Source organism: Heteronotia binoei, unplaced genomic scaffold (genome assembly GCF_032191835.1).
Source record: "Heteronotia binoei isolate CCM8104 ecotype False Entrance Well unplaced genomic scaffold, APGP_CSIRO_Hbin_v1 ptg000055l___fragment_3, whole genome shotgun sequence".
NCBI classification, from domain to species: Eukaryota; Metazoa; Chordata; class Lepidosauria; order Squamata; family Gekkonidae; genus Heteronotia; species Heteronotia binoei.
The window spans coordinates 197,657-217,056 of NW_026799985.1; the positions used below are offsets into that span (position 1 = coordinate 197,657).

The 19,400-nt window shown below is 42.1% G+C and overlaps 1 protein-coding gene across 1 annotated transcript in view; it reads left to right on the forward strand.

The window, feature by feature from the left end:
- Positions 1-19,400, forward strand: part of FBN2 (fibrillin 2) — a 363,281-nt gene that overhangs the window by 126,406 nt on the left and 217,475 nt on the right. The window contains exon 9 of the mRNA XM_060263402.1: positions 15,315-15,467. Coding sequence (XP_060119385.1) covers positions 15,315-15,467 — 153 coding nt within the window. The remainder of the gene's footprint in view (positions 1-15,314; positions 15,468-19,400) is intronic.

Genomic DNA, 19,400 nt, shown 5'->3' on the forward strand with positions numbered 1-19,400 from the left:
AACAAAGGTAGTATTTGAAAACTGAATACAAATCTAGACTTTTTAAGAGAATTTTTTAAATTTAATTTGACTAAAATGACTTATAATACCCAGACCAATTTCTCACTAGCACTGCTCTGCTCCCAGGCTTCTGTTTTTCCCTGGCTCAAGCAATCAATTTCCCACCAGTTGTTCTGTGGGCGCATTTTGATGTGGGGCTCCTTCCAATTCCCCATGTGGTATCACAATCCTTAAAAGATAGCATCACAAAACCATGTGGGGAACTGGAAGGAGACCCACATCAAAATGTGCCCATGGTGGGAAATTGATTGTTTGTGCCAGGGGAAACAGAAGCCTGGGGCAGAGCAACACTAGTGAGAAATGAGTCCCAGTGAAAAAGGCAGTCAAATGGGTTAACTCCTATTATGTCAAATGTTTGGGGTTAATATTTTATAATATTTGGTACTCAGTTGAAATTTTTTAATTCTTCCTTTTATTAAGGGTGGGGCTGTGGTTCAGTGGATGACAAAAGAAAATTTGGATTTACTATAAAGTTTCATTGTGTCCTAGTGATGAAAAGGAAACCAGCTCTACCCAGTGGTTTGAATCTGCCCTGTAATGAATCAGACCCTTAGTCCATCAAGGTCAGTACTGTCTACTCAGACTGGCAGCAGCCCTTTAGGGTCTCAGGCAAAAAACTTTCACATCATGTACTGCCTAGTCCTTTTTAACTGGAGGTGCCAGGGATTGAACCTGGGATCTTCTGCATGCCAAGTACCACTGAGCCATGGCCTCTCTCCCATGTTACAAAGGATTTAAGATTTGCTCATGATTTTGTGGGGTCTGTTCAGTTTATTTTAATATTTTAATCCCACCTTTTCATCCGATTAGGGTGCACAAGGTGATGAACATCAATCATTTCAACTAAAGTTGAAATAAAGTTAAAACATAAAACTGATAATATAAAAAGCTGTTAAAAACACATAAGCAAACAACACAAGAATGAAGGCCAAAAACTTTTCCAGACAAAATGAAAAGTCTTTTCCTGCTGGCAAAAGATGCCAATAAAGGAAGGCATATGAATCTCCTTGGGAAAAGAGTTCCATAGTTTTGATGCCATGATAGAAAAGACCCCTTTTCAGGTCACCACTCATCTAGCCTCAAGCGGCAGGGGCAACCAAAGCAGAGCTTCTGAAGATGACCATAATGATTTGATAGGTTCATATGGGAGAAAGTGATCCTTAAGGAATGTTGGTCCCAAGCTGTACATGGATTTAAAGATCAATAACAGCACCTTGAATTGAGCCTGGAAGCAAATTGGAAGCCAATAATAACAATTAACATATGGTAGTGTGTGGTGTATAGCAAGGAGATCAGAAGATTGGCAGCCAAAGTTCTAACTCTTTAACGTTATGTACCACTAGTGTGCTGAGACTTATTGGTGTGCTGAGAGAGCTCTGAGAGCTGTGACTGATCCAAGGTCATCCAGCTGGCTTCATGTGGAGAGGTGGGGAATCAGACCCAATTCTCCAGATTAGAGTCCTGCCACTCTTAACCACTACACCAAAGTGGCTTTCAAAATTCAAAACCAGTGTAAGTGGAACAAGACTGGAGTGATATGGTCCCCACTTCAGTCCCCACTAGTCATCGCATTCTATACTAACTAGTTTATGAATAATCTTTAAGGGCAGCCCCAGAGCACATTGCAGTAATCTCTAGATATTACCAAGGTATTCACCATAGTGGTAAGATCTTTTCTATCCAGGAAGGGTCACACTCACCAGCCAAAGCTGATTAAAGGAAACTCTAGTCACCATTGACACCAGGAGGTCTGAGTTCTTCCTATGCATGGCTTGCAGGCTGCTTATTTATTTCAAGATTTCATAGGTTTATAGGCACAAGTACGTGCTCACTTCATTCACTTTCAAAGTCTACATTCGCGGAGCCGAACAGAGGCAAATTGACCTTCAGGAAGACCAACTGCTCAACTGTCCAGGGTTGCAGGCGAGTGCAATGTGGGCAGACAATGTCACCCATATGCGAAAAGAGGCGCTCGCTCTGCATGCTCATCGGTGGGCATGAGAGGAATGCCTTGACCACGGAGGAGAGGGCCGGCCAGACCCCCTCCTTTGTGACGCAGTAGTCCAAAGGAAATGTTTCCTGTGACTCGTTGGGCTCTGAAAGATAGTCCCTCACCATCGCAGCACCCGTCTCCGCTCTCAGAAGCCTACCAGCACTCTTCTTGGCGTGAGTCTGGTGGGAAACACTGCCTAGCCAGGGAGGTTGGGGATGAACAGCAGTGGAAGTGGCAGATAAGCTGCCCCCCTGAATCGGCAGCGCTCGACCTTCTGGGAGAGCACGTCTCGCCAGCGATCAAGCTCATTGGTCCACTCAGCAATCGTGCCATTAAGGCGCGGGTCTAACATGGTTGCCATCATGTAGAGCTTGTCCTGGGTGAAAGTCTGAAAGTGGGCCTCAAGCCCTTCCTGCAGCCTCACAACCAGGATGTGGACCGCTGGAAGAACGGCCTTGAGTTGGCACTAGAAACGAGGCCAGGTCCGCACGGGCCATGTGGACCACGGGGATGACCAGTGCGATGCTCGCCGTGTCAGATGAGAGCATTTCTTTGTAGGTCTTGAAGGGCCCAAGAACCTCCACAGTCTGAGAAATGACCACCCAATCCTCTTGGGTGAGACAATTCTCATCCCAAAAGACCCTCGTCTCAGAGACAAAGGCATCCAGGGCTGCTCTCTGCTCCACCATGCACTCCAGCATGGCACAGGTGGAGTTCCAGCGTGTGCTGATGTCATTGATCAGGAGGTGCCCTGGCACGCCTGTCAGTGTCTGTTTCTCACGCAGCAGATACAAGTCCGTATTGCTGCGTGAGAAGTGACCCATGATGTGCCGACACTTCTGGAGCAGAAGTTGGTACTCATGGGTTGCAGCTAGATACCGACGATCCTGGCTTTTCGTCTGGCCCAATGCGTCGTTAACCACGAGGTGGAGAAGGTGGGCCATGCAAGGATGGCGTTTTAGGCCCCGATGCTGGACAGCCCCTTGATGTTGGAGCCACCGTCAGTCACCACGAAGCCCATGGAAACATCCCCATTGCCTACCCAGCCCTCTAATTGCCATGAGAGGATGGCTCTGAGAGTGTCCACCATGTGCGGCGTATCGACTGCTTCAGCGTGCAGCAAGGCCCAGCAATAGCCGGCCTGGCGGCCCTGACCCTACGTGCCGCTACTGCCACCCCCACCCTACAGCTCACTGGATTGCCACCAAAGCACAGTCAGGAAGAGATACCCCTGGAACGCATGTTGGGAGCTCCAGATATCTGAGGTGAAATAAACAGTCTCCCTGGCAGCATGGAACAAATGCTCCTTCACCTCAGATCTGGTCACCCTGAAAACAGATGGCACAATGGTGGTTTTAGCAGGAACTTTGTACCAGGGCGCCAGGTACTCGAGCAACCCTAGCACCCCAGGATTCTCAACCACTGAAAATGTAAGCCCATGGGTGACTTACTTGGCAAGGTTCCAGGTGATCACCCTCCTGCTGTACCTGATGCCCCCTCTTGGCACACAGGTGCCACCCCCACCAAACATCTCAGGCAGAGATGGCTGGCATTCCTGCCTTGTCACGGAACTCTCCTGGAGAGCTGTGGAGGTAGTCGCGATGGGACATACCTCCTGGCTGGGTGGTGTTGGCTGCTTGGCCACCCCAGCACCAGCCTGCTTCTCCCCCTTAAGAAGCACCGCCTGGTGGTGCTTCCGCAGGTGGTTCCACATCCCCCCCAGAGTCAGGTGGGCAGGGTCCCGCCCATGACTGATCCGGGCCCTGCACAACTGGCACTGCACATAGCATGGATCCTCCATAAGTCAGAAATGGTTCCAGACTTCGGAGGTGTACGGATGCCCAAGCTGATTGGCAGCATGGGTGTCCGGAGCCACCTCCTGTGAGGTGCTCGGGGCAGACACATCGTGTCTCCGGGTGGCAGGAGGGACTGGCTGCCGGGGGAAGTGGGCGGAGATGGGGCACCTCGTGTGTCTCCATTTCTTCCCCCTTCACCCCATGCGGCCTCCCCTCCTGGCCATCCCCTGAAGGACTGCTGGTGCCCAAAGGAACTGAAGAAGGGGGCTGGTCCTCCTCAACCAGCTTCTCCTCCAGCTCCTGCACAACACTCTGCACCCTCCTTGGGGTGATCAATTTAGACAGAAAACTGTCCCCAAAGCTCATCTCCAAGGAGGGCTGCTCTTGCTGCCCCTCTTCCAGCTGCTGAGGCCGAGCGACATCAGCTGGAGGACTTACCGAGCAGCAGACCCCTGCTCAGTGCCAGCACCTAATGTCACCTCTGCTGAGGGTGCCCCAGCAGCAGCCTCGATGAAAGCCCCAAGGCGGGCCTTCTTCTTCATCACACTCCAGGCAGAGATTGGAGTGCTGGAAGGCAGCTGTGGAGTGACAGGTGGGGGAAAAACTGGGTCCTCCCCCTCCCCTCCACCCCTCTAGTCTTCTCCTTGGCCTTGCCCCCAGGGTCCCTCTTCTGCTGCCTGTCACTCATGTCACCCTTGGCCAGTCTCACACAACCTGAACTGAGAGTGCGGTTTTTTACAAACCTAACTCTCTACACTGTACCCTGAACCAACAGGTGCCCTGACTTCTTTTTAAAAACCCTCCCACCAAAACTTGTTTGTTTTTTTGGTCCCTAACCTGTGCTTCTTTGGGTTGGGGTAGTAGTAGTCTGGTAAAGTTTAGGAGACTAGGTGATCCTGCCTCTACCTGGCTACAGTTTTTAAAAGGCTACCTTGAGATGAAGGCAATCCTTGTTATATCCTCCTAGTTAAACTTCTCCTAACTCGATCCTGGGACAAATCTGATTTCCTTGCAAACTAGAAATCAGGTGTCCCCTATAACTAGAGAGAAGCTGTGGTTTACCATATGGAAATCTAAAGATGCACTGGCTTTCAGTGGCTGAAAGCAAGATGCACTGCAACCCTAGTCTCTTTAAAAGGGAACCTGATGTGGCCTAGTAGTCACACTGCCTTTTATGAGAAACCTAAAATCTTTTTAAATTGCCCCTATCTGGCCTAGTTGAATTTTGAAAGAACATAAAGCCCTAAACTGAATTAATTTTTTTTAAAAAAAATTTCAAAAAACACAATCCCTAAAAACACCCTTATTAGTGGGGCAGCCTATTTAGTGGCCCTAGCCAAACCGAAGCACCCTCAGACCCCAAAAATAACTATAGAAACATGAAAGTGACCCATCCCACACAGCCCACACACCAACCCCCACACCAACCAGAGGTAATTAAAAAAAAAGTGACAGAAAGAAACTTAACTTTTAACCCCCCCCCCAAAAAAAAAAAACAGAACCAGGAAAGGGGACAACAGGACACGATGCAAAACCAACAGCAACAGATCCAAACAGATCAGTGAGAAAAGGCCAAGAAACTCAACTGTTAAAAAAGTGACCTTTTCAACAATAAAAAACCTCAGGCCAAATCAGTCAACAACACTCCCCCCCCCAAAAAAAAAAACCAGAACCAGGAAAAGGGACAACAGGACACGATGCAAAACCAACAGCAACAGATCCAAATCACTGAGAAAAGGCCAACAAACTCAACTGTTAAAAAAGTGACCTTTTTAACAATGAAAATTAAACCAAACAGCCTCCCCACAAGAACCAGAAGAGAAAAGGAACAACAGCAGCACAACACAGCAGCAACAAATCAAACACAGAATCCTTTTAAAGCAGTAAAAAACTTGACTTTTAACAATACAGGAACTTTACCAACCCCTCCCCCCCAAAAAACCTTCCCCCTAACCCCAAGAAATCCAAGCCACCCATATCAGGAAAAGTAAAAGGACACTGCGCTTTTAAATGTCCTCTCACTAAAGTAAGATATAAGCAAATTGGCAACCCCCACCCCCACCCCAGGCCCTCACCCCCAGCAGAACCCCCTAACCCCAAATAAACTACCCAGTACCCACCCACCCAAATCTGGATAAGTAAAGGGACTCTGAGTCTTAAAAAGTCCTTTTACTAACTGAAATAAAAACAAGAATCCCAAGACTGTCTTACCTTTAGATGTCTTCTTTTCTCCAGGCAGGTCAGGCAAGGCTGAGAGAGCAGCAGCAGTTGAGGCCAAGGGCCAGTGCAGCACAATCTCTCTCTCTCACCAACACCAACACAGCAGCAATGGAATGGAGTCCAGCCAGGCAGACTCCTTAAAAAGGTTCTCTGGCCCTACACAGAGCAGTTTCAAAAAATATCACTGCTCTGTGATTGGCCAGAGAACACTGTTTATTTGGATACCCAAGTAAACAAAAGAACAACAATGTTGCTGATGGCTGGAGGATTAGCCCAGCCATCAGCTACACAACAGCCCTGCTAAGCATGCATTTGCAATGCATTTTGCAAATGCATGCTTTGGATTGGCTGCTGGGGCTCCTTTCCCCCTCCCTCCCTAATCCCAGGGAGGCTATGGGAGAGGTGGGAAAAGGCTTCCAAAGGTGGGAAAGGAGGCAAGCAGCTCCCCTGAGGCTGCAGAAGCTCCTTTCCCGCCTTTTCTATGGACTGCCATATACTTCCAAATATTGATTCGGAAGTATACAGAGAGTCATATACGGCTCCTGTATAATGGCTTCCAATTGGATTCGGAAGTATACGGCACCATATACTTCCAAATCAGGCGTGATTCAAAGGTTTCTTTGGGTCGGCCGAACCAAATGCACACCCCTACTCCAGATAGTTAGCTTATTACAAAGTATGGTCCAGTTTCACTAGGACATGGAACAGCTGATCACTGATGCTGAGGTTGCTGGATCACCTGAACTGAGGAAAGTAAAGGGAAGATGTATCTGTAGCTGCATTTTGAGAGGGAATGTAGATAATTGTTGATATAAGGGAAGAGAGAAGACAATTCTTTTAATGGTACTTACTAATGTGGGAAGAGTTCGGCTGTGTAGGGAAAAATAATTTTTCCAGTTTAACATAATGAACAGAATTTTCAAGGTCTTAAGACTCACAACATGGAAGAATTCCAAAATGTTAAATGTTTGTTACTTATTAAACAGTTCAAGGGAGAGTACCAGTTCTTAAAGAAGTCCTAAAAAGCATATAAATAAGGAACTGGTTGGAGGTATGACACAGGGAGCCATATTAAGGCAAACTACTGAAAAGGAGCAGGGAGAATGAAAATGTTTGACAAATTACTAAAATAAAATGTAGCTGGTTTGGCAAATTGTATCATATACCAGAGCCAGTTTGCTGTAGTGGTTAAGTCTGCAGACTCTTATCTGGGAAAACCAGTTTTAATTCCCCACTTCCCCCACATGCAGCTGCTGGAGTGACCTTGGGTCAGTCATAATTCTCTCAGAACTGTTCTGCTCAAGAGCAGTTCTTGGAGAGGTCTCTCAGCCCACCTACCTCACAGGGTATCTGTTTGGGGAGGGGAAGGGAAAGGAGATTATAAGCCGCTCTGAGACTCCAAGTATAAACCCAATCTCTCCCTCTTCTCCTCCTTCTCCTCTGTCAAGCATGGCCCACTTAGTGTGGTCACTAAGCAGTGTAAGAAGTTGGAAGGAGGAAATGCAGGCAGAGGAAAAATGAATGAGGGGGGCAGAAATGGCAGTGCAGCAAGGTGCTAGGAAGAAGAAAAATCAAATGGGCAGTTTGGTAAGAGAATGAGAAGAAGAAAACATATCAAGAGGTGTGAAGAACTTTGCAAGGGAGAATTGGATATGAAGGGAGAGTGCTAGGGGAAGGAAAGTTTGAGCCAGGTGTAAGGAAATTACTAGGAAATGAGAGAAAATAGAGAGGGTAATCAGTAACTGGCAAAAGAATGTGTGTTGGGGGGGGGGGGGAAAGGGTGTGTGTTGGGGAATGGAAAGATAGCAAATGGAGCTGGAGAAAGGATTGGGGAAACAGAGAACAGCAGTGGAGGCCTTGTAATTGGTAAAGTTGGTAACAGCAAAAGATGGGGTGAATGTGGGTGTATAGGCCTATGCGTTGTCAATACCAAATATGCTTAAGGTTCAGGATGTCTATTGCCTAGTCTCTAGTATATGGATAATTATAGCCACAAATAAACCCATGAAATTTGCTTGCTTTGGGATTCCTTAGTATTCAAGGAACCTTGCTTTTACTTCCCTTGAGTTATTTTCCCAAAAGTCTGGATCCAGAGCTAGTATTAGATGGATCTCTTTACTAGTATGATATTTTAGCCATGTGGGTTTTCAGATTTCTGGGTTTTTTTTCTTTAATTAAAATGCATTCCTTTAGTTGAGTTGGTTTTATATCCCGCTCTTCACTACCTGAAGGAGTCTCAGAGAGGTTTACAATCTCCTTCCCTTCCCTTCCCCTCCCCACAACAGACAATCTGTGATGTAGTAGAGGCCGAGAGAGCTCTGAGAGAACTGTGACTGACCCAAAGTCTGCACATGGAGGAGTGGGGAATCAAACCTGGTTCTCCAGATTGGAATCTGCCACTCTCAACCACGACACCATAGCTGGCACTCATGAAATGTGTTTTCTCGGCCATTCATTCAAGATATTCCATTTTGAACTGTAATATCATTGCATGAATATTGGCGGTCTGTGCCTTTGTTATGGTAATGGATCAAAATGGCTGTCTGTAGCTTTATCAAAGGCCCAAACTGTTTAGAGGCAGCTATGTGCTGGAAGAAGCAGCAACCACTATTTTTGCTGATTAAAAGGAAATTAATCATGTTAAGTTCGTCACTTTCAAACCATTGGTGCCTAAAAAGAACTAGGTAGAGAGCTTGAAAGAAATGACATTTAAGAGGGATTGGGATATAATTCATGCATTAATGGTTATTTTTAAACCTAGTTTGAAGCAACATTTTGAGGCATCTGCAGGAAATAAGCATTTTATTTTTAAATATACTTCCACCCCCCTTTAAAGCTGCTGTTCTGAGAAAATAATAGCACAATTAAAGTTCAGTAATAATATACTTAAAATAAAAAACTAGTTTACAAAACAATTGCATCCCAAGTCAATTTCTTTCTTCACATACATCATCTCCTGTTTGATATCTATGGACAAATAGCCAAATAGGTGTGAAAAACCTGGAGAGCTCCTGCCAATCTGAGTAGACAATACTGACCTGATGGACCAACAGTCTGATTCAGAATAAGGCAGCTTCATATATGTTCCTGGGAGAAGTAGGAAGACTCACTTCCTCCAAGCTCCCATAGACATATCAGAGAATAATCAGGAACAATTAGTGCCCACTGAGAAAACAGCACTAAACCATTCTGAGTAATTAATATAAGAAACGTTGTGTCAGGTTACATTCACAGTAAGACTATTACAGATCAAAGCAGTATGCTTGCTCTGAGTCCCTGATAAGGTTGCCAGACTGCACCTGGAAATAAATGGGAGGGCTGGGCCAGGGACATGGAGAAGGGTGCAACATTGCTTATACCACTATGTCACTTCCAGGGAAAACCTGGAAATGATGTAGGGTAGCTTTAGGAATCTCCAGAAACTGTATGGTTAAACCGCAGAATTTCCAGTGATTCCAATGTCTCTTTGTTTCCTTGTCTCCCCCCCAAGAAACACAGTCATTAATTTATCTTCCTTTTTCTGACCTCTGAGGCCTGTCTTCCTTCCTTCCTTCCTTCCTTCCTTCCTTCCTTCCTTCCTTCCTTCCTTCCTTCCTTCCTTCCTTCCTTCCTTCCTTCCTTCCTTCCTTCCTTCCTTCCTTCCTTCCTTCCTTCCTTCCTTCCTTTCCCTCACTCACTGGGCCACCTACTTGCTGCCTCCCACTTTCCTGCCTGTGCAGCTTAGTATGCAGGGGTGGGTGGGTAGGACAGCAGTTCCCAGTCCTCCTTCCCTGCACACCCACCTGCCCACCAGGAGTGTTGCTGCTATTTCAGCCCCTGGCTCTTTCTCCCTTTCTCTTCCTTCTGCTTACAGCCTCCACCTGCTTAGCTTAAGCGGTGGTGACAGCTTCTACTCCAACTCCTCCTCCAGCTGTCAGGCACAGCCTGCCCTTCATCTGCTGCATTCACTGTGAGGATAGAGGTGAGGCCAGCTGATAGGAACAGCATTTCTGTGTTTGGGGGGAATTTAACCCCCTCCATTTTTGAAATTCTCAGATTTCTCTGCAAACCTGGGGGTCCTCCAAGTTTGTAGAAAAATCTTCCTTCTGGATTTGTGGATTTAAGTATCTGCAGATGCTCCCCTTCACTATTAGATATAAGATGTACATGAAGACTAGTTAGTATTTTTTAACTTTAATTTTTTTATTAATTTTTTAACCAAAACCAACAATCAAAATACACACTCAACAACAAATACTTACAATGATATACGTACATTATAGTCATGGCATAATTATCATTCATGTTAAGTAGAGCGCCTCTAAACCCTTTTTTCATTTTCCACTGTTACACATTTCACCCATGTTTATAGTACATTATCATTCAATAACCTATAATTTGTAATTTAAAAGAATCTCCAATAATATGAAAAATTAATATACTTTTTTGGAATATATTTTTCAAAATCTTCTTCTAAATTTATATAATTAAAGAAAGGAAACCATTTCTCAATAAAGTTATTGTTCTTCTGTTGTATGTCTAATACTCTTATTTGTATAGCTAATTTATCTAGAGCTGCTACTTCCCACACTTTGGTCAACCATTGCTGTTTGTTAGGGGACACATCTCGTTTCCAATATTGGGCAATCAAGAGCTTTGCTGCCATCAACAAAAGAGTTGCTAATTCTTTCTTCAACTGAGAAAGTTTTATATTAGGCCAGTAATTTAAAAGAAAGGATTCTGGTGTAAAGGGAATGTCTCCCTCTATGATGTTGTCTACTATGGGTTTAATTTCCCCCCAAAATTTATTGATTTCCGGGCACAGCCACCAACAATGCAGAAATGACCCTTCCTGCTTACAGTTCTTCCAGCATTCAGGAGTAGGCTTTATATGTGCTAAAAAAAGCTTTTTAGGTGTCAAATACCACCTTGAAAAAAGTTTATAGTTTTGGAGTTTTAAATTGAATGAGTATGTGGTATAAAGTGGGGATTCCCAAATAGTCTGCCATTGTTCTAAAGTAAATAATGTACCACAGTCTTTCTCCCATGCCTTCTGCTGACTTGTGGTTCCAGACCAATCCTTAACATTAAGCAAGTTATAAATAGTTGATGTTAGAGTTTTAGCTTGTTTTGGGTTCTTTCTCAACAAGTTTTCAAAAATTGTTAATGGCCTATCGATTATTTCCACAATTCTGGGGTTATGTAAAATAAAGTGTAGCTGTTGATATTGGAACCATGGGATTAATATTTTATACTGAGCTTCCAATTGTGTTTTTGTCAGCATTTGTTTATTCTTGATGATGTCTTGAAATTGGTATATACCAGCATCTCTCCAGACTCTAAAGTCCCTAGTTTCACGGCCTGGTTTAAACCATGCTTGTCCTAAGAAGCTTGCCATCGGTGAGATGGATGGTATTAGAGTTTTTTTTATGTTTATCCCAGATTTTCAAAGTCAGGGATAAATATGGATTATCATCAGCAATAAAGCGTCTATCTTTTGGTGTGTTCCAGATAGCTTCCCATAAGTGGTCCCCTAGTACATAGGATGCCTCAATTTTTACCCAGTCTTTGTCGCAGTCTTTCACTGCGTACCACAATATATTTTTTAAATTTGCAGCTAAGTAGTAGGCCTCCAAATTTGGCAAACTTAAACCCCCCTGTTTTGTTGGCCTCGTCATTAACTTAAACTGAAATCTTGGTCTTTTATGCGACCATAAGAATTTAGAAATGAGATTTTGTCTATCTCTAAATTCTTTGGGTGAAATATCACAAGGTAAATTATAAAATAAAAATAAATATTTAGGCAAAACAAAAGTTTTAATCATATCACTTTTTTCTAACAAGGTTAAATTAAGTTTATTCCATTGTTCTAAGTGTGTCTTAATAGTGCTATCTAGTACTTTATAGTTAACTGTGTGAAGGTCCTGTAGATTCAATGGTATTTGTATACCCAGATGTCGAATAGATTTTTGGACCCATTTGAAAGGGAAGGCATTTAATAATTCTGATTTAGAAATTGGGGACAGACAAATAGGGTAAAGTTCAGATTTTGTATAGTTGATATTAAAACCCGATACCATGCTAAATTTTTGTATATGGTGAAGTAATGAAGTAATCGATTGAAGTGGATTAGTAAGATAAAATACTGCATCGTCTGCAAACAAACTTAATTTATATTCCTCTTTTCCTATTAGGATACCTCTTATTGATGCCTCATTCCGTACAGCAAAAGCCAATGGTTCTATAGAAAGAGCAAATAAAATGGGTGACAATGGGCACCCTTGCCTTGTACCCCTATGTAAATCAAAATCCTTTGATCTATTATTATTCACATAAATTTGTGCTTTTGGATTAGCATATAGTGCTTCAATGGAGGCTAGAAATTTTGGGCCAAAGCCCATATGCTGTAATAAAGTAAGTAAATAAGGGACCTCCACCCTATCAAAGGCCTTCTCTGCATCAATGACCAAAAGAACTGATTCCACCTTTTTTTGCTTTCCAAAAAAAATTAAATCTAATGTTTTTCGGATGTTGTCTGTTAGAGTTCTTGTGGGAATGAACCCCGACTGGTCACTATGTATATAATTTGCAATGATTTGTATATAATTTGTATATAATTTGCAATATTGTCTGTTAGAGTTCTTGTGGGAATGAACCACGACTGGTCACTATGTATATAATTTGCAATGATTTTGTTCAGTCTGTTGGCCATTAAAGCAGAGAAGATCTTGAAATCATTATTTAAAACAGATATCGGTCTAAAAGATGCAGGGTTTTGTTTGTCTTTTCCAGGTTTGGGAATTACCGTAATTCTGGCTTCTGACCATGTGGTAGGCATAACACCCTTGAGCATAACTGAGTTACAGGTCTGCACCAAGGGGGCTATTAATGCAGGTTCAAATGTCTTATAAAATTCAATGGGAATACCATCCCTACCTGGGGCTTTGTTGTTTTTAATGTGTTTTAGGGTATCGGTTAATTCGACTTGTGTTATTTCCTGTTCCAGGTAGGATATATGTTCAGAAGATATTTTTATATTATAATTTATAGAAGTGATATATTCTTTAATTTTATTGCGGTCTGGATTCTCTGACTTATAGAGCTGTTGGTAGAAATTCTGAAATATTTGAATTATTTCACTAGATTTAGTAACCAGGGACCCTTGCTGATTTCGCAAGTTATGGATAAGGTGGGATACCTTTCTTTGTGTAGTCCTTTGCTTAAGCAACTTTATTGATTTTGGCGTTTTAGTGAAATATTTTTGACTAAGTATCATTAGGTTTTTTTGTATTTGGGAGGTTTCTAACAAATCTAGCTTTTTACGTTCCTGTTCTAATGTTCTTAACAGTCTTTTCCCTCCCTTTTTAGCATATTGTAGTTCTAGATGTTTAATTCTACTTGTGATTTCTAGTAGTAATGATTGCCTTTCCCTTTTATATGTGGATGCCATTGCAATTAACTGCCCTCTTATGACAGCTTTAAAAGCATCCCACAACGTTTCCTGTGATACATCTTTAGTAGTGTTAAATTTAAAGTACTCTTGTATTGCTGCTGTTATTTTTTTACATATCGATTCGTCCTGTAATAATAGTTTGTTTAATTTCCAATGGTATCCTTGGGTATCCTCATTTTGAGTAGAAAGTATCCCTGTGACCCATGAATGGTCCGAGACCACCCGTGGGCCTATATCTGCTTCTTGCATCTGATTGGCTAACTTTTTACTTACTAGGAGATAGTAAATTCTTGTGTGAATTTGGTGTACTGTAGAATAATAGGTGTATTGTTTTACTCCCGGATTTAGTGAATGCCAAATATCCACCAGATTAAATTAATCTAATATATTCGATAAACCTGTTGATTTTGCTACCTTTTCCCCTGGTTTGTGCGTCTTGTCTAGTTTGGGATCGCTTATGTAATTTAGATCTGCACCAACTACAGTTTCTCCTACCTGGAATTCAGTTAGTAGTTGAAGTGTTGTTCTAATAAAGTCTTTCTGATTAACATTTGGGGCATATAAAGATGCTATCGTTAGTGGCTGGCCATCCAATTCTCCTCTAACAAAAATATAATGGCCTCTAGGGTCTGCTTTTATTTTTTGACACTAAAACGAAACCGATTTTGAAAACATAATTGCCACTCCCCTAGATTTTGATGTCCCTGCCGCCAAATAACTCTGGTTAAACCAATTTGAAGACAGTAATTTTCCATTTGTATTCTTTAGATGTGTCTCCTGTAGACAAACTATATTTGCTCTATCTCTCTGCATAGTGTTGAGAAGTCTTTATCACTTACTCTGAGCATGCATACATTTCTTCAGTTTCTCTTTAATTGTTTATGCTGTTATTTTACACATACTTTATGAAATTTACACCAAATGCTATTATTCCAGTTTTCCGTTGAATGATAAAAAAAACAGAATTGTGCCTAAGATCAAGGCACAGGTGCTGTCCCTCTCAGTTCAGAAAGAGGACATGGCAGGCATAGATGCAGTCTTGCTGGCATCTCTAAGAATGACTCCCAAAATTCAATATAAAACTTACTTTCATGACATGCCAAGCATCTCTCTTTGCTCCCTCTGTAGCACTGTCCAGGGCTTTTTTTGAGCAGGAACACACAGGAACGCAGTTCCGGCTGGCTTGGTGTCAGAGGGTGTGGCCTAATATGCAAATGAGTTCCTGCTGGGCCTTTTCTACTAAAAAAGCCCTGGCACTGTCTGTTTTCTTGAGGTGCCAAATATAATCCTGTTTGCTCAATGTGTAAATCTGCCTTTCCTGTTTTAGAGTCCAAATGCCATCCTGAGCCTACTCCGTGATGGTGTCTACCTTAAGGAGATGTCAGATGTGTGGTTTTGCCCACTCTGCAAATGAGAATTTAAATTGCTTGTAAAGCTCTTTCCGCCACCTGCCTGAAAGGAGAATCCCTTTTTATTCCCATTAGATGGAAAGCAGATAAGATATCACTGAAGTGTGTTATCAGTTAAAATGTACTGATCATTGAAACCCACAGAAAAACAAAAACCAACAATTAATGCAGCAACAAATGAAACAAAAATCAGTACATTTCTAAAAACAAACCAAAATGAAAAAAATGAACATCCCTAATAGCCAAAAAATATAGTACACACCACCACAAGTGTCTTTTTATATACTGAGTTATTTTACATCTTTTCACACGATTTCTTTAAATGCCATCCTTAGATTTGGAAAAACTTTTAAATGTCCAATCCAAACAACCCATTGCTAATTTTTCTCATTATCAATATCCAGATCAACGAGCAGGAACGTGTTTCTCTAGCTTGGTGAATGGCCGCTGTGCTCAAGAACTTCCAGGGAGGTTTACCAAACTGCAGTGTTGCTGTGAATCTGGGCGATGTTGGGCACTTGGATCCATTCCAGAGATGTGTCCTGTCAGAGGCTCTGGTGAGTGGTTTTAGATGCCCATTGTCAAAATAAGATCATGCTTGTTTTAAAATCCAGCTTGAAGAAAAGAAACAGTTATAGTAAAATTCAGATTAAAGGTTTTCCTCTACTACCTGGTTGTTTCTTATTTAGACCCAGTATTTTCCTAGTTGTTGGAAGCATTTTTGATAAGTAGGATTATTTTGAGGAGTTCACATTCATTTGCATTGAAACAGTCACCATTTAATTTCTTCATACTAATTTGAATTTTCAGAATACAATACTAGATATTTTGATTATTTTTTAATTTCTGACTTGTATTATAAGAAAATTATTTTAAATAACAGTACTTTTACATTTGTGAAGTGTCAGGTCCTACATATTTGAATGTTCAAAATATATTCACTACAATATATAAATATATTCATTAATATATACATAGGAGAACTATCAAATAACAATAATCAATTTTATAATTACTAATACATATTTTAAATAAATTTAAAGATAAGCCAAAATCTCATTATCCCATTTGTTTGTCATATCATATTTAAAACAGGGATATCAAACGTGTGGCCCAAGGACTGGATCAGACCTCCAGAGGGCTGCTATCAGGCCCGCAAGCAACTATCATTTGCTTTCTTCTCTCTCCTTTGCTTCCTTCTGCATCACAGGGTGCTTTGCCAGGCTTGCTCAATTGCACAGGAGCTACAGAGCAAAGCATCTGTTTTATTTCCTGCACATGAAACAACTTATGTACAAAAGCTCACAATGCCCGGCCATTTCATGTTTTCCCTTGGGTTTTAGGCTCAAAGCCTTGACCATGAGATTTCTATAATGAATGACAATAAATCAAAAGTAGGTTTGCAACTTACAGATACATACCTGAGCAACACCTGAACAGCATACTCAAGATTGCTACAGCATAGACTTTGTCTCCAGATTTTGATGCAATAATTCAGAGCAAGAGGTATCAGTTATCAGAAACTGTTAAATAAGCGAAATATTGCAAGCGTGATAATGTTTTAAACATGTTTTATTTTAAGGAAAAATATGTAATTGTGATTGTCCGTGCCCTTCATAAAGTTTATATATGTGCTACCTTGTATTACATTTTATGACACACACGGCCTGGCCTGACAAGGTCTCATTTATGTCAGATCTAGCCTTCATAACAAATGAATTTGACACCCCTGAGTTAAAAGAATGGTACTCTGCTGAGTAATTTATGAAGTGAAGACATTTGTCCAATAAATTAGAATTAAAATTCGCTGAGGTAGATTCAGTAGTAAAGATATGATCAGCTATCTTGTCCATAGTGAAGCATTTCCAGATTTTACATACCATTCAGCGATTGAAGGAACAGAGTTCTTCTTGCAATGAAAGGCCAACAGAACTTTTGCAACTGCAATCAAGATTATTATTAACTCTTGTCGTATCTTAGGTATTTCTGGATTTTGCCACAAATTAAAAAAAAATCAATTCAGGAGTGATCTTATCATTAGTGATGAGCAATATATGACATATATTTGGTACCAGATTTTAAAAACTATTTTATATGACCACCAACAATGCATCAATGATCCATAATTTCTACAGTTTTTCCAACAATTGGGGGAAATACTTTTATTGACTTTATGTAGTAAAGGGGGTGTCAGATACCATCAGGTAAGCACTTTGTATGATATTAATTGTATTTTAGAGGATTTGCAAGTATATGCTGTTGAGGACCATATTGCCTTCTATTGAGAAGAAGTTAAATTGGCTCTGCAAACTGGATGAAGTTGCATGGTGTGAACATAAGAGAAGCCATGTTGAATAAGGCCAATGGCTCATGCAGTTCAACACTCTGTCATAAAATGGCCAAAACCAGGTACCATCAGGAGGTCCACCATCTGGGCCAAAACCCCAGAACCCTTCCACTGTTGCCCCCCAAGCACCAAGAATACCGAGCATCACTGCCCCAGACATAGTGTTCCATCTTATACATTTTGGCTAATAGCCACTGATGGACCTGTGCTCTGATGGACCTGTGCTGTCTGTGCTTGTAGCCACCACCACTTCCTGTGGCAGTGAATTTCACGTGTTAATTATTTTATTTATTATTTATTTATTTATTTATTTATTTATTTATTTATTTATTTTTCACATTTATATCCCGCCCTCCCCACCGAAGCAAGCTCAGGGTGGCTAACAACATCATAATATCAACAGTAAAACAATCACAATCACAAATCAATTAAGAAGTTAAAATAGGTTACAATTTAAAATTATTAGTACAGTTTTAAACAATAGTTTGGTGCTAACATCATGCCATTCTTCAGTGGTGTTGGGCACCTACACACTTTGGTTAAAGGCCATTCGAAATAATGTTGTTTTGTGGGCCTTGAGGAACTGGGCAAGGTCCCGCAAGGCTCTAACATCGTCTGGGAGTTGGTTCCACCAGTGGGGGGCCTCAATAGAGAAGGCTCTTTCTCTAGTAGCCTTCAATCTCACCTCCCTTGGCCCGGGGATTACTAATAGGTTGTGCGATCCAGATCTAAGTACCCTCTGAGGAATATATGGGGAGAGACAGTCCCTAAGGTAGGCAGGTCCTCGGCCATATAGGGCTTTAAAGGTGATAACCAGCACCTTGTAGCGAATCCGGAATACTATCGGCAGCCAGTGCAGTCTCCCCAGCCCCGGCTGTATATGGTCCCGACTAGGGAGGCCCAGTAATAGCTTGGCTGCTGCATTCTGCACCAGCTGCAGCTTCCGAGTTCGAGACATGGGCAGCCCCATGCAGAGGGCATTACAGTAGTCTAATCTCGAGGTGACTGTCGCATGAATCACTGTTGCTAAATCGCCGTGTTCTAGGAAGGGGACCAACTGTCGTGCCCGCCTAAGGTGGAAAAAGGCAGATCTCGCAGTGGCTGCTATCTGGGCCTCCATGGCCAACGTGGGCTCCAGTAGCACCCCCAAGCTCTTGACTTTGGGCGCTGGTATCAGTGGTATCAATTACTTTTTGGGTGAAGAAATACTTCCTTTTATTTGTTCTGCTCATTAATTTCATTGAGTGCCTTCAAGCTCTTATATTGTCAGATAACTGGCTCCTACTTGTCTTGCCCTGACCTAGCCACAGTAATCCACACAATGGTCCCTCCAGACTAAACTTCGTAACTCACTCTATGCAGTGCTACTCTAGAGAATGACCTGGAAACTCCCAACTGGTCCAGAATGTGACAGTGTAGGTCACATGTGAATGTTGCATATTCAACTGGTGCTGTATGAGGGGCACTGGCTCTGAATACCAGATCAGATTCCAGGTTTTGGTGCTAATCTTTAAGGCCTTTAATGGTCTGGGACTCATGAATTTTTGGGACCACCCCTCCTGGTATACCTCATGAAGAGCACTGCTTTCTGCAGATAAGAACTTACAGGTGATCCCTGGCCCTAGAGACATCAAGTGGTCCTCTACCAGAGCCAGGGCATTTTTGGCTGTAGTGCCAACCTAGTTGAACTCTGTGCCAAACAATGTTCATGCCCTGCAGGATTTACTGCAATTCTGCAGGATCAGTAAGGCAGAGATGTTCCACCAGGATTTGGTTGAGGACAACGAGGTCTGGTCTGGTACATCTGTTCTGATACTCCCATTTTTCACCTCTCCCCTGCAGGGAAGTGGCACAATCTGAAGTTGTCTAGTGCCATTTTACTGTTTTTAATTGTGTATTTAATTTATAATTGTTCTGTTCTGATGTACACCGCCTTGAGCCATGTTTGCAGAGGAGGGCAGTCTAGAAATGTAATTAAATAGTCATAATAATTGTGAGAAAAGCGGAAAAGTACTTATTTCTCTACCTTCTCTATTCCATGCATAATTTGGTAAACCTCTATCATGTCACCTTTCAATTGTGGGTCCTCTAAGCTAAAGAACTTTAACCTTTCTTCATAGGGAAAGTGTTCAATCCCTTAATC